General features: G+C 42.3%; 1 protein-coding gene across 3 annotated transcripts in view; it reads left to right on the forward strand.

The window, feature by feature from the left end:
- Klhl5 (kelch like family member 5) overlaps window positions 1-15,955 on the forward strand; it is a 61,986-nt gene that overhangs the window by 41,310 nt on the left and 4,721 nt on the right. For 2 of the 3 annotated variants that reach the window (XM_031342403.1, XM_031342402.1), the window contains exons 5-9: window positions 318-530; window positions 7,784-7,970; window positions 11,839-12,063; window positions 13,761-13,923; window positions 15,282-15,494. In XM_031342403.1, the coding sequence (XP_031198263.1) occupies window positions 318-530; window positions 7,784-7,970; window positions 11,839-12,063; window positions 13,761-13,923; window positions 15,282-15,494 (1,001 nt within the window). Of the gene's footprint in view, window positions 1-317; window positions 531-4,289; window positions 5,292-7,783; window positions 7,971-11,838; window positions 12,064-13,760; window positions 13,924-15,281; window positions 15,495-15,955 lie in introns of those variants that run through there. The other variant, XM_031342404.1, reaches the window with a different exon arrangement.

Below are 15,955 nucleotides of genomic sequence, written 5' to 3' on the forward strand. Positions count from 1 at the left end.
CACTTCACAGTGGTGTCACCTGACACTGTTCCCACTTCACAGTGGTGTCACCTGACACTGTTCCCACTCACAGCCTCCTCCTTGTCTGACACTGTTCCCACTCACAGTGTCGACACAGTGTCCACTCACACATGTTTAAAAAGTGATACAGGTTAGGGTTTTTTTTTGGCTTTCTTTCCTAACAAGTCTAAAGTATAAAATGGTGTCTAAAGTACAAATTGTTCTAGACACTTAGTATAAAGAAAAGTGAGCTTTTTTCATAAAACCGTGGTGATTCAAAGGAACAATATCATTTATTTGCTGCTTTTCCCCTCTAGGAACATTTCATGGAGGTAATCAGGAACCAGGAATTTGTGTTGCTCCCAGCCAATGAGATCGCCAAGCTCTTGGCCAGTGATGACATGAACATTCCTAACGAGGAGACCATACTGAATGCACTTCTCACCTGGGTCCGGCACGACTTGGAGCAGAGGCGGAAGGATCTCAGTAAACTTTTGGCTTACATCAGGCTACCTCTCCTTGCGCCGCAGGTAATTAATAGGCACTCGTCTACAGGTGTATTTCTTTGGCTACTCGGTCAAAGTAACTTTTACATGTATTCCTGTGGAATGTATAGCTTAGATGGTAAACTAACAAATGCTGCTTCTGTTTGTAGTTCAGAGGGTAAATTGCATTGGCTAAGTAACACTCTTGATTTTGAGTTAGCAATTTCCTTGGACTCTACTATATACCTGTTGTACTAACTAGAGGGAACTTAGTCCTAAGAGCCAGAAAGTTTAGATCAACTCATTGTCATATGTAGCTTAAGTACCCACTAGCTACTAGGTTCTATGATAAATGTTCATACCCTTGAGCTCCCTGGTCAGAAGCAGAGATGCCACCTTTCTGACTGCCATGGTTATACTGAGAGAAATGCATTCTGTGAAACAAAATGTGCTATAAATATGAGGCCACGGTTTCAGAGTGAAGAGGCCCCTCACAATGCATCCAGAGTTGTCAGTCCTCACATCCTGGCACAGTTTCTCCTTTGTACAGTTTTCCCTGGAACACATAGGGACTTTCCTGGCTTTTTTTTTTTTTCTTCTGCCTGTCTCGGGCACTGAATAAAGAAAGAGGCCTTGAGAGCAGAGTAGGTGAGAGCGCTTGCTGATTCAGGCCTGACCTCTTTTTCTTTTTCTTTTTTCTTATTATTTAAAGCTCCACAAATGTTGCCTTGTTGTATTAATTTTGCAGATAATGCATCATCTCTGTCTATTGTGAGTGGAGGCTGCTGTTTGCACTCTATCTAACAGAGACAAAAGTCACTGCCAAGGCTTCGCACCAAGTCCTCCCTGTTGATAAAGGAACTGCATGAATGAATGGCAATTCCAAAAAAAAGAACAATAAAATAATTCTCTCTTGCAATCAGACTTAAAGAGGGCACTTAAATCTCCTTGCTTCCTAGCAGATATTCTTTCCTATTCCTTTCTAAATGAAAGAAAATAAAATATGAAAAATTGTATTAGATGTTGGAAAGAGCCTGTATTATAACCACATAGCATGGAAACATTGTTCAGTTCTGCAGTTTGAAGGGCACATGTGATATGGCAAGCCTCCCACCAAGCTTTAAAACTCCTGTTCCTGTAAACTTAGGGATAGAACATTTCCCTGAGTCATTAAACCAGGAAGGCAGGAGATCATTTAGTTCAACACCTGGGGTACAAACGAAGAATCAGGCCAACGCAAGTAAAAGCAGATGTTTAGAACCACAAAGTAGCTGCAAGCTTCCTTATCCTTCTCAAGTATGGCTCTGCTTGCCTTAACTGCTGATTAACATGGAGTTCCTGAGAGCCAGAGCTAGGATTTGAACCCAAGTACAGTTCTGTGCCCTTTCCACAGACTAGTCGGTCTATTAAACACACCGTGTATAAAGTTGTAGAAAATAGGTTAAGGGAAAACAATACAAACGAGGCATGGTTATAATGTACTATAAAGAGGTCATGATGGGTGCGGGAGCAAGACATGAAAACAAGCAGGAACCCTCCAAGAACAAAACAAACGATGACAGAGAACCCGAGTGGCCATCCTTCAATGTCATGTGATCTGCATCTGGTACTAGCCTTCAAAAGTGGAGGATTTTCCAGGAAAAGAGGTCAGATTGTGCGCTGCTGTGAAGCATATACTATGAGACGTGAAGAACACTCACTTGACTAGAGTCCCAAAATAAAGAGGGGCGATGCTAAGAGATCAGGCTAGAGAAGGAATTTACCAGATTGTGAAGAACTTTTATCATGCCAAGGAGTTTAGACTTTATCCTTAAAAACGGTGAGGAAGGATGGAAGGATTTTATAATAAGAATGGCATAATGTAGCTGTTTGGCAACAGCACTATAAGTGCACTGCGGAGAATCAGGGTCAACACTAGAAACCCATTAGAAAGGCTGTCAGAATTCAGCCAGGCGAAGTAGGCACTCAAGCAATGCCAGAGAGAAATGACCAGAAACTGACAAAACTTAATGACTGGGCTAGAAGAGCCCAGAGTAACCTTGTGTGTAGAATGCAGTTAGAAGATGAAGTCATTCCAGACAAAGAATGCAGATTGAGGGATAGCATGTAGCATGGAAAGAGGAATGGAAAACCATTTTCCCAAAATTGCTTGGCACCTTAAATCTTAAATCCTCGCAATATTAAGAGGAAAAATGGGAAAACTTACCAGCATGTTGAAACTCAAAGCAAAAGAATGATTCTGGCCAGGGAGAATGGAAGTGTACTAGGGGTGGACTGTGGGAAACACTAAAGTTCAGTGGCATTTACCAGGCTAGTCAAATGATGATTTACTAGAACTTGATTCCATGTCATTGGTTGCCACTCAGAAGACAGACGAGGAGGGGACTCTGATGGGTTAGACTGGTGGTTCTGGAAGTGTAGGGTCAATAGCACCTGTCAACTTTTTGAAATACAAATAATAACTAGACCTCATCTCAGAACTCTGTAATGTGGGCCCTAGAAACCACGGATTTGGGTGCCGGCTCAGATTCCAGAACCCCTGGCCCTAATGAGCAATGCAGGAGCAAATAGGATTGAGTTGGCTACAGTGCCCAGCACAATATCAACAGTTACTTCTCCTCTGAGCTCTGAGCTGCGTTTTCCTTTCTTAAAGTGATAATAGTAAGTTGCACTATGTAACACTTTTACTCTGTGGTCCCCTCCCCTGCCCATACACCTTTAGTAACTTCCAATATGAATAGGATACAATGTATTTAGATGATTATCTTTACTCCCCTCCTACTCCTCAAAGAACACACATGCACAGGCTTAGGCTCACCCATCTGCACAGGTGTTGGGCGGGCACACACACACACACAGAGAGGGGGGGAAGAGAGAGAGAGAGAGAGAGAGAGAGAGAGAACACTTCATGGACAATCTACTGTGCTCCACATACCTGTAGAAAACTGACTGTGCCTCCTTCGGTGGCTGTCACCTGCCTAAAGCCCCTCAGTTGAGGGAGAGCCTCATGACCCCCTCCTTCATCCATGCTGGAGCATTGACCGGCTTAAGGTTGAGCTTGTACAGGTCTTGTGCAGGCAACCACAGATGTGCTAGCTCATGAGTGCAAAGGCCCTGCCTTGTCCACAACTCACTATTTTGTGGCAAACTTCCCTCAGCCCTGGCTTTTATAATCTCTTTGTCCCCCTTCCACAGTATTCCCTGAGTCATGAGGGAGGGGTGTAATAGATTTCCCAGGGGTGTGTGTGTGTGTGTGTGTGTGTGTGTGTGTTTGTGTGTAATAGATTTTCCAGTTAGGAGTGAGTAACTGGGTTTAGGGGTGTGGATTTGAGTTTTGGTGATAAAAGTGAAAAACAAAATTACACAATTACCAAGTAGTTAGATTCTGTATGTTTTACATGCAAAAAAAAAAAAATTATTAAAATTGTCAAATGCCTGTCAAGTAATTAATGACTATTTTTAGACCTGAGACTAGGTATAATAACCTAGAGAATTTACACGTTTTCTCAATGATATCATATAAATGAGATTTTTATCATGCTAGACAAAGTTTGAGCCCTGGTTAGAAGGGATTCAGCTTCCAAGTATTAATTTTACTATAGTGCCACCAATAGTAGACATGATGGAAGAAATAATATGTATAATTACAGCATGCTACCCAAGTGATCTTTTTTAATTTTTTTAATTTATTATTCATATGTGGATGTGGATGTGTGTGGTAGGGGAGGGGCCCATACTCCATGGTGTGCATGTGGAGATCAGAGGGCAACTTCATGAGGTGTATTCTCTCCTACCTTTACATAGGTTCCAGGGTTGGACCTCAGCTCACCAGACTTGCACAGCAAGGACTTTGCTCACTCAACCATCTCATCAACCCTGAAATAATCTTTTTTAAAATTATTTTTGCTTATGTGTGTGTCTGCACACACACACGTATGTGCTGTGCATATTTGTTTGTATGCACGTCTCTGCAGATGCACATGCAAGAATGTGTGAGTGCATGCAGAGACCAGGGGCCAACATCAGTTGTCTTTCTCAACTGCTTTCTACCTTTTCTGAGGATTTCTTACTGAAGCTCATCATTATGCTAGACTGCTGGCCAGTGAGCAGCCACCTGTCTCCAGCCCACCCAATGCTGAAGTCACAGATGCATGCCTTGGTACCTGGCTTTTGTGGGGGAACTGGAGCTTTGAATTCAAGTTCATAGGTGTGTAGCGGGCATTTTACCAGCTGAGCCGTCCCCCAGCCTCCTACGTGATCAATCATTTTACATGACTTTTCAAAGAAATTGGATAATTAAAAAGGAAGTATTTGTGATCATTTCATCTTACTTTTGGTTGGAGTTCTACGAAAATTGACTCAAATTCAAGAAGAAAGAAGTACTACAGTCAGGGATGCTACAGGGAAGACACACTTTAGAGCTGACCAAGTTTTATGCAGTGTGGCTAAGTCTCATTCTGTATATTTGAGGGGACAGTTTTAGAGACAGTCACAAGAAGCAAATGCAAGAGTGAAGAGAAGATCTATACAACCAGCAACGTGCGTCTGTCTCTACAAATACTTTTATTTTAATAGTTTGCCATTGTTTATAGCAGACAAGGCATTTGGAATTCATAAAAATGCAAGATATATTAGAATCAATATTTTGTAGTTTAGCCAATCATAATAATTTCCTGAACAACAGCAAGCCTGCTACACTAATACTTGATTAATATTGTTCTTGAATTAATTGCTTTATAATTTTTCTATTCTCACTTCTTTACTTAACTATAACTAATCTCATTTTTAATAAACTATAGAACTTACCAGCCTGTTAAGAAATATGTTTTACTTCATATTGTAGTTACTATATAATCTCCTGAGTCATTACTTCCTACATTTTATCTCACATTTATTTTTATTTAGAAAGCACAGGGGTGGCTACTCAGAGAAACCCTGTCTCGAAAAACCAAAAAAAAAAAAAAAAAAAAAAAAAAAAGAAAGCACAGGGGTAATTGTGTCAGAAGTAATGCAAACAGTAACATTAATCAAAATAAGCCAACTCAATGCATACCCACTAATGACTTCTGTGGTGAGCTTATGTTTTGTGAGCATGGGGAAGAAAGCGGCCCACGTCGTGAGACCTGTGTCTTACTGCCATTATTTGCCTTTGGCTTATATTGCATGCTTACCAAATGCCAACTTTTTTTTATTTTTGTTTTGTTTTGTTTTTTTATGGTAACCTTTCTTGGAAACTTTGGCTCTCTTCAGTTATCGATACCTGGACATATTCCTAGCATTATTAGCTATTAAAGAAATCAAAGTAAAACCCACCTTCTACTTACCCAGCTGGCTAAAATGGGTTGGTGAGGGTGTGTGGGAGCAGAAACCTCACAGGGTGCTAGCGCAATATGAGTATGGTAGAGATGTTTTCAAATGCAGTGTGGAGGTTTCTTTAAAGTTAAGGATGATTTTACCTAGTTATCTACCCAAGAGAAATCAAAATATGTCTATACAGTTGTGTGATGTGCACACAACTTTCTTAGCAGCTTTATAGTTGTTCCAGACAGGAAACAAATGAAGTGTCCATCCGTTGCTAGATGGAGAGTGAAGTAGAGCCAATCACTAGAAATGAATAATAACTCAGTAGCAAAGAAGCAAGACTGGTACATGCTGCACCGTGGGCAAGCCTACAGAAGATGCTGAATAAAATAAGCGAGGCATAGAGGGCGTGTTGATTTTGTTTATATGAAATACACAGACAAGGGGAATCTGTATGCGTAGATTAGTGTTCAGGACAGGAGATGGCATGGCTATGGCAGTCAACAGGAACGGGGCTCTGGGATCTGCCTCAGGTGAGAGGCCTGCTCCAAACCTTTCCATTTGATACACTTACTAAACATCGTCTAACTGGATCAAGTCTGATGTGTAACCTGTGCTTATATAGTAATGGGTATACACTGTGCTTTAAAGGATATACTCCATGGATAGGGACATTTTCCCCAAGAACAACAACAAAAGAACATTTACCAGGGACTCTATCAAGGGAATCATTACATCACTAGCTTCAAAGGAAAACTTTATATGTTCTTATCAATAGATGTATGAAAAATATTTGAGGAAAAATTGGTAACAGTTTTTAATTTGAACACTAAAGGAGGGAGAGAAGGAAGCAGTTTAAATAAAGGTGGACCCACAATGCCCGCTGTAGCAACTGCTGTCTGGAATGTAAGTGTCAGTACCTCCTAACTCCAGCCAGAAGCAAAGGGGTTCTGCTTTATCCCATTGTTTACCACCGCATTGAAGGGCTGGGCAATATGAGGCCATAAACCAAAAGAGTTGGCGTCCACCCAGAAGATGTCTAAGTATCCCTACTTGATGATGAGTGAATACATAACAGAGCTGAGGAGTGTGGTAAACTACCAGGTTAATAATGACTTCCAATCCCTGTGAGACTTTTTTTTTCTTCTCCAGCAAAACATTAAAAAGGAAAGGGAAAAAGGAAGGAAGGAAGAAAGAAGGAAAGAAAGAAAGAGAGAAAAAAAGAAGGAAGGAAGGAAAGAAAAAATTTTTAAAAATTACCAAAAAACTAAAATGGCAATAAAAATAATTCCACCTATAAGAACAGATTTAATAAAATGAAGGCAAAGACAGTAAAGAAAGTCATACAAGTGAGAAGGACAGAGGTCTTTCCTTGGACAGAAAGACCTATTATCACAAAATGTGTATTCCTCTATAATTAATGAAAGAACTTAGCACCATCTACACCACAAAGCCAAGAGAATCAAGATAATGAGAGAGAACTGGATGACTCTGTCTTAAACTGACATGGAAAACTAAAGCTCACCTATCCAAGAAAACCATGAAACTTGATAAGGGGAGACCACCCTATCAGATTTCAGAACATGCTGTAAAGGCACCAATAGTCTGGTTGTGGCAGCTCTTGCCTATAGTCTCAGCACCTGGAACACATAAGAGCCCAAAGCCGGAATATATGAGTTCCTACTCAGAAACAACAAACAGGGCAGGGGAGGGTGGTGTATGTGTTTAATACCCACACTCATGAGGCAGGGACACTCATGAGCTGGTGGTGGTGGCTGCCTACATTTTCAGTATGTAAAATACTGAAGCAGGGGAATCAGGAGTCTGTGACTAGCCTAGTTTATGTCATGAATTTTGGGCCAACCAGGGCCACATAGTAAGACCCTGCCTCAAAAATGAAATAAAATCCTAGAAATAAACAGATCAGCAGAACAAAGTAATGAATCAAAAAGTGTATTTATATGTCTTCATTGTCCGTACACTCTGCTCTCTTCTAGTTCCTGGCAGACATGGAAAACAATGCACTTTTTCGGGACGACATAGAATGTCAGAAACTCCTCATGGAAGCAATGAAGTACCATTTATTACCCGAGAGACGACCCATGTTGCAGAGTCCTCGGACAAAACCTCGGAAGTCAACTGTTGGAACGTTATTTGCAGTTGGAGGAATGGATTCAACAAAGGGTATTGGGAAATCTTTGATCTAGAGAAACAGAGGGTAACGTGTAACACTCCAAGAGGCCCTGTGGAGAAATGGCTGGTTGAGGGACAAGGACAGGAAAAGATGAAACCAGAAAGCACCTTAGTGCCGGAAAATATTCAAGGAATGGTAATAGGCAGGTCAGAAGGAGAGAAGGAGCTCGTTGGGAGAGTCCATTGAGCTTAAGTAATTTGAGCGTCAAAGTAAGTGATTAATGTAAATGAAGATAGATAAAAATCATAGTCTCCAATGAGTTCACAGTGACACAGATGAAAAAGGAGAGCTGTTTCCTTTAGTATGGTGCCAACTGATAATAGAAAGATGAGATTAGGAAAAAGTAACCATTTAGTTTGGGGTAGGGATCTAGCTCAGGGAGAACACTTCACATGATGTGCTGGGTTCAAGTCCCAGTCCTGCAGGAAAGAAAACAAAGAAAGAAAAACTCACCATTTGGCAGCCACCAAAATACTTCTCTAATCTGAAAGTCAGAAGTTCTTCGGGAAGCTGTGATAGTCAAAGAGATTCCGGTTTGGCAGCCCTTCTCTCCTGGCTTGGTTGGTGCAAACGGTAAAGTGCTGTCCTTACAGGCACTGAGAACTGATGATGCACAGTGCTTAACCGAGCAACCTAAGCTGATGTTGCCAGGAGTAGACCAAGCAGCGAGCACTCTGATAGGACCCCCTCTCCAGCAGCACGCCCTGCCCCCAGTCATTGGGAAAGCACAGGGCCAACCCAGGAGGCATTCTACAGGATAACTGCTTGCTCTGTCTGTAGTAGTAAAAGTTGCCGAGGCCAGAAAATACATTTCAGAGTATAGACTTGGAGGCTAGAGATCAGACTCAATAGTTAAGGAGCAGCCCTTGGTGCCGCTGCGGGGGACCAGAGTTCAGGTCCCAGCACCCACATCAGACAGTTCACAACTACCTGCAACCCCAGTAGCAAGGAACCTGAAACCTTCTTCTAGCATGAAGGCATCTACACAAGTGTGCATGTGTATACACAAAGAGAGATACATGCATACATTCATACACATATATATACATACATGTAATTTATAAAAAAAAAAAAAAAAAAAAAAAAAAAAAAAAAAAAAACAAAGAAAAAGATCAGACTTCATTCCAGATTATGGAACCTAGAGAAATATATCAACTATTGTGATGTATTGTCTTGTTTTTGTTGTTTTGTTCTCTTTCGTTTTGCCATAGAGGTCATGATTGAGACTGATAAGAAAATGCTAAAAGCACTGTAAATGTGAATTTCCAGGTCTTCATGGTTGTATTATGACTTTTCAAAAGAATTGTTTGCCCTGAGGAAGATCTGCTGAAATATTCAGGGCTACAGGGTCACCGTTTCTGTGATTTTTACTCTTTAAACAATTAAGAAAAAATTCATGAATACATGCATACATAGAAACGAAAGTTAAAAACAAATATTTGGGTTGCAAACTTGGTTAAGGTGGCTGGCAATTGTACCATTCTGACAGCAGTTGTTACTAGAGGTTGAAGACCATGCACGGTGCTATTGGCTGTCGGTTGTTATGGACCTTTCTGTACACTTGGTCTCTGCCCATACTCCTAGAGCTGGTACCTGCAGCCCTGACAGGAGCTCTCTGGCTTGCCTATGCTTCCCAGTCTCAGGTCTTCGTGGTCCTGCTCTCAGCCCCGTTGCAGCCCCACGGGCCTACTATGGCTCATTTAATGTGCACCATCGGCATGCAGTGCCTGTGGAAGCCAGAAGAGGGCAGTAGATCCTGCATCCTCCCCGCCCCCCATGGTCCCATCCCAAACCAAAGTTACAAAATGTGTGTGCTAGGAATTAAACCTAAGTACTCTTTTTTTTTTTTTTTTAGATATTTTCTTTATTTACATGTAAATTTCTCCATTCTCAGTTTCCCCTCCAAAAAACAAAGAAACAAACAAAAACAAACCCCTGTTGCCTCCCACTTCCCCATGCCTGCCACCCCGCCCTCTCCCACTTTCTGGCCCTGGCATTCCCCTACAGTGGGGCACAGAACCTTCACAGGGCTGAGGTCCTCTCCTCCTATTGCTGATCGGATTTGCAATCCTCTACTATACATATGCTGCCAGAACAATCAGACCCCTCCATGTGCAGTCCTTGGTTGGTTAAACCTAAGTACTCTTAACCACTGTACCATCTCTCCAGCCACACCCCCAACACACCCACAAACATATATATGTATATAAATAGATGTACATTATATACACATGTATGTATGTATGTATGTATGTATAAAATTTTAGATTTTTAAATTTTGAGTTTTTGTTATAACAAAATCCTACCCAAAAAAAAAAAGTTTGAAAATCCATCAATGGAAAAAGATTTTTGTTTGATGGAAGGCAATTTTTTATTTCATTTTATTTTATTTTATAGACATTTTAAAGTCATGGCTGGAGTGAAGAATCAAATGCATGCAATCTTGATAATTTACACACACATATATAATCTGAATTAATAAAATACCATTATTGCCAAATATTACAAAGAAAGATTATGTAAAGTAAAAAATATTTTTAACTAGCTAGTATTTAGAAGGGATTCTGCTTAGTGCTGTGTGAATACAAAGATGGAACGAGACTTGGAATCAGTCTCAAAAAACTCAGACTGTGTGGACAAGTAAACACAGTACTGGGGTGTAGAACCAGACGCTCTGGTTTTAGGTCATCAGCAGTAGTAGCTCTGATGGTCTGATGTTACAAGCCAGTGGAGTAAGTGTTCACTCTGACTGGGGTCCTTTGTAAAGCCAGACAGACTGATAAATTAGCAGCTTAGAAAAAAAACTCCATCTCTACATAACTGGAAGTTAGATTTTTCTCTTTTAGAAGGGTGATGCTTTCTTTTATTTTTTCCTAAATTGCCACTGTCCCACATCTTGAGGAGAGCAGAAGAGCTCTGGAATTTCCCATGGTAAACCCCATGGGCCTTAACCCCCTTCACTTCCCACAGTCTGGTTCCCAGGTGACCTTTGGCCTTCCTCCTTGCCGGCCCCTCCCTTGGGTGGAATCAGCCCCACTCCACCCATTTTCTTGTTACTGTTCTTTCCTCCAGAACCTCACATAATAATTGTCTCCTTTATCTCCTGGGTCACCGGTTTCCTTCCCCTAGACCCTTCCGTTGACTTCTATAAACAACCCAACACTCCAGATCCTAAAAGGGAGACAGCCTCCTTCCGCCTGTCCAGGAACCCTGTCTGCACCATGACCAGACTTCTCAGAATAATCCCTGCTGCTCCACCCCTGCACCTCCTCCCACTTCTGACTGTCTTCCTGGCCTCTTTGAACAAAGAACATCTCTTGCTGGGTGTTTTAATGCTGGGGCCTGGAGTATGCCAGGGAGAATGATGGGAGAAAAGGTCGCAGGGCAGGCAAGGGCCATACTGCAGGGGCTTCATAAGATAGAATAAAAGTGTTGCTGTCAATGCGGATAGAAACCTTTATACTTTGGGGCTAGGGAGATGACTCCCTTGGTAAAGTGCTTCTCCATGCAAGCAAGAGGACCTGAGTTCAAATCCCCAAAAACCATATACAGAGCTGGCACACTTGTGTAATCCCAGTGCTGGGGAGGCAGATGGATAGGTTGCTGGAGCCCCTCAACAGCCAGCATAATCAAGACCATGAGTTTGGGTTCAGAGACCCCTCTGGAAAAGGAAGACATCAACCTCTGACCACCATATGCACGTGCACGCGCGCGCGCGCGCGCACACACACACACACACACACACACACACACACACACACACACACGATAAATTCTACCTCTGTGTCTGTAACATAGCCGTAACGTAGCCGCAGTGGAACTTTAGTCTCCTAACTAACTCTCTTGATCACTGTTAAGGAGCAACAAGCATTGAGAAGTATGACCTCCGTACAAACATGTGGACTCCTGTGGCAAACATGAACGGGAGGAGGCTGCAGTTTGGTGTCGCAGTGTTAGATGACAAGCTGTACGTGGTCGGAGGGCGAGACGGACTGAAGACTCTGAACACTGTAGAGTGCTACAACCCCAAAACAAAAACCTGGAGCGTGATGCCGCCAATGTCCACGCACAGGCATGGGCTTGGTAAGTGTGTCTGCTCACCTACTTAGAAGCCGTGTGTCAGGATGCTGCCATGCTGTTAGACCTGGTTGTGGGCCCAGTCAACATCAGTTCCCAAGCATCCCTCACAGCGGAGGGGCAGAAACCAGAACACGAGCACTTACATAAATGGAGCTCATACAAGGGAAGGTGTGGGATCCAGGGAGGCAGGGAAGCCTGCCCGTCTGACAAGCCACGCTCTCACCTCTATGCTTTGTGTAGCAGCTGACATTAGATACCTAGTCAGATGCTCATGAAAACTAGCACTTTAACATCTATATTATATGAAAAACAATAATGGTAAATTGTGTGTGTATGTGAGTGTGTGTGTGAGTGTGTGTGTATAAGTGTATGTGTGTGTGTGTGTGTGTTATTATGGTTTTTAAGCAGAAATGACTGAATTCACAAACATCCCCAAAGTGAGCATATAGGCATTTCTTTTCTATGTATATGGGTGTTTACCTGAATGTATATGTAGACACCATATGTATGCAGTGCAGGGTGGTGGAAACCCAGTAACTGGAGTTACAAATGGTTCTTAGCTGCCATATGCTTTTAATAGGTAATTTGTATACATCTGAACTTACAAGATGGGCCTAATTAAGAAGTTTTTAAATCTCTTCACATATGGGAATTACATAAAGACTTCATTTAGAAAGGTCTTTCCCTGCTGAACTATATTTTCAGGTCTGTCATTCAAGAGGTTGGACTAAATGAGCCCTTGTAGGCCTTTGATGAATGATAGTCTGTATACGTAAAATTGGATATATTCTGTAAAATTGGTAATATGTACAAGCTTAAATGTGTGTAAATATAGTGTGTGTGGGGGGTGTGTGTGTGTAAGTCTTCAATAGCCAGTACTGTTGGCATAGTCTATAACAAGTAAAATAATATGCTATTTTAGGTCACGTATGAGTGGTCTATTTTATCCAACTTGGCCAAGATTTCTGGGTTTGAATTACAGAGGTGTTTTTGGCCATAGTCATGTCATACCTTTTCTTAAGATCTGCCGCTTGGTTATTGGAGAGATGGCTCAGTAGTTAAGAGCACTGACTGTTCTTCCAGAGGGCCTGAGTTCAATTCCTAGAAACCACATGGTGGCTCACAACCATCTGTAATTGTATCCGATGCCCTCTTCTGGTGTGTCTGAAATAAATAAGACTTTAAAAAAAAAAAAAATCCTCTACTTAACCAGATGTGGTGGCACACACCTGTGATTCCAACACTTGGGAAGCAGAGGAAGGAGGATTATGAGTTTGAGAGCAGCCTAGGTTACATAGGGAGAACCTGTCTCAACAAACAAAAAAACAAACAAAAACAAAAAAACCAAGGAATCTTTAACTCCATCCCATTCAGAATAAAATCTAAAGTCCATATGAGGGATGTGAGAGGATGTTATTTCTGACTCCCTCCTCTTCTGTCCTCTCCACACCAGTTACCTGCTCAGACAGACAGACACAGTGGGTTCCCCAGCCTCGTTCCTCTGTGCATGCTCTCTAATGGCACTCATGCTTCTACTGACTTGTCATACAGGTGTGCCTGGCTCTCTCTGCCCTTGCTTACATTATTGCTCCATTGTTTAAGTGGGCACATACCTGATGTGTATTTCATATCTGTGTCCTGTTTCAGACTTACTGTACTCACGTTCTGATTAGTCCCTCCCTCTCTCTGGTCCACTTTAGGTGTGGCTGTCCTGGAAGGCCCCATGTACGCGGTTGGAGGGCACGACGGCTGGAGCTATCTGAATACTGTGGAGCGATGGGACCCTCAGGCCCGCCAGTGGAACTTTGTTGCCACTATGTCCACCCCCAGGAGCACAGTAGGCGTGGCAGTACTCAGTGGAAAGTAAGAAGATATTCGAAGTTCTACTTCAGTCACAATAAGCCAGAGGAGTTCTTCCTATGAGTTAACCAAGCCTTTTCTCTAACTCCTGTCCATAGCCGCCCTCACTGCTCATAGCTAATGGACCACACATGCTCCTTTGAGTGTATATGTTTTATATAAATTATATGTTTTATATAAATACCCAATATTAATTGAACAACAACAGTGGTTTAAATCCCTTCAAAGTTACATGCTCTTTTTAAAGTACTACAGTGGACTGGAAGAGGTTGAAGCGGTTGCTGAATAAACTCGAGGACCACAGTTAGGTCTGTAAAACCCATGCAAATATGAGATGGGTAAGGCAGCCCACCTACCATTCCAGCCTGGAAAAGCAGAGTCAGCGCATCACCAGAACAAGCCGCCTAGCGAGGCTGGCCTTATCCAGGAGCTCTGGGTTTGATTGAGAGGCCTGCCTTGCTGGATAAGGTAGAGGGCAATGGAGGATTATATGTGACAGCAACCTTAGGCTGCATGTGTGCATATGTGCACATGCATGTGTACCCACATACATACAAAGCATATGTATGCATAGATATGAAAAATGGAAATATTGATACATACATTTACAAATTAAAGTATTGTGGTCTCTCAGTGCTGGGGTCTCTCAGTGCCTCCCTAAAGATCCTCTCCATCATTTTCACTGAGTCATCTTTACTTTTGTGTCTCTTCCTTCTTGTCTTGGTAGACTGATGACCCCAGAATGGCTTTAAGAAAACCCATTTGCTTACCCTTTGTCTACTGTCAATGCATGGTCTTTTTTTTTCCCAAGACAGGGTTTCTCTGTGTAGCTCTGGCTGTCCTGGAACTCACTCTGTAGACCAGGCTGGCCTTGAACTCAGAAATCTGCCTGCCTCTGCCTTCCAAGTGCATCCTTAATTCCAGAGGCAGAGGCAGAGGCAGAATACTTTTGAGTTTGGAGCAAGGCCAGTCTATATAATGGGTTCTAAGGCAACCGAGGCTATAGTAAGACCCTGGCTCAGAAAAACAAAACAAAGAAAAATAGAAAATAATTTCTGCCTAAATTCTTATTTCCTCAGGCCCATGTGCTGAGTCCTTTGTGCTGGTGTTGTAAGGGCCTAATGGGAACACACAGGGAAATTGTTTTCGATGGCTTTTAAGGGTACCATTTCATGGGTGGTACGTCTTCTTTCTTAGTGCTGTCAGCATGCTGCATTACCAGTGGCACTTTAAAGTCAGGGAACTGTCACAGCAGTAGCTTGCCTGTGGAAACCCTCACACACACACACACACACACACACACACACACACACACACACACACTGTGTCTTCTTTGTCACGTCTTTTGTTCTTTTTTACAGACTCTATGCAGTTGGTGGTCGTGATGGGAGTTCCTGCCTCAAGTCAGTAGAGTGCTTTGACCCTCATACCAATAAATGGACACTGTGTGCCCAGATGTCAAAAAGGAGAGGCGGAGTGGGAGTCACAACCTGGAACGGGCTGCTATATGCCATTGGAGGACACGATGCTCCCACGTCCAACTTGACTTCCAGGCTCTCGGACTGTGTGGAGAGGTAATTTCCTGTGGAGGAAAGCTAAGCGCAAACAAAAAGTTTCACTCACTTCCAGACAAAGTCATAAGACTAGTGAGCAGTCATCAGCATGGTCTCCACACAGTTTGTGAACACTGGATTGTCTTCTCTGGCTGTCTCTCTACCTGTCTCCCAGCTGTGCACTTGGATTCCTGTCTCCTCGTATATTACCTTGGGATTGAGCCCATAATGCATCCACTGGGACAAGCACTTACTGTTTAGCTATTTGGTACTGGATTCTGACTTACCAGAAATGTAAAGGAGCATGATGAATCTCAGAAAGCATGCATTAGGGCTGGAAGCCATATAAGAAGTACAAAGGACAGGGACATGTCTGGCCCATTTTGATATATAATGAAATAATGGAAAATCATGAAGAAAAATAAGAAGTTCTTACAATTCTTAAAGGCTTAGCCAAGCCATATGTTCTAGTCATAAGAAAC

This window comes from Mastomys coucha, unplaced genomic scaffold (genome assembly GCF_008632895.1).
Source record: "Mastomys coucha isolate ucsf_1 unplaced genomic scaffold, UCSF_Mcou_1 pScaffold22, whole genome shotgun sequence".
In the NCBI taxonomy this organism is placed as follows: Eukaryota; Metazoa; Chordata; class Mammalia; order Rodentia; family Muridae; genus Mastomys; species Mastomys coucha.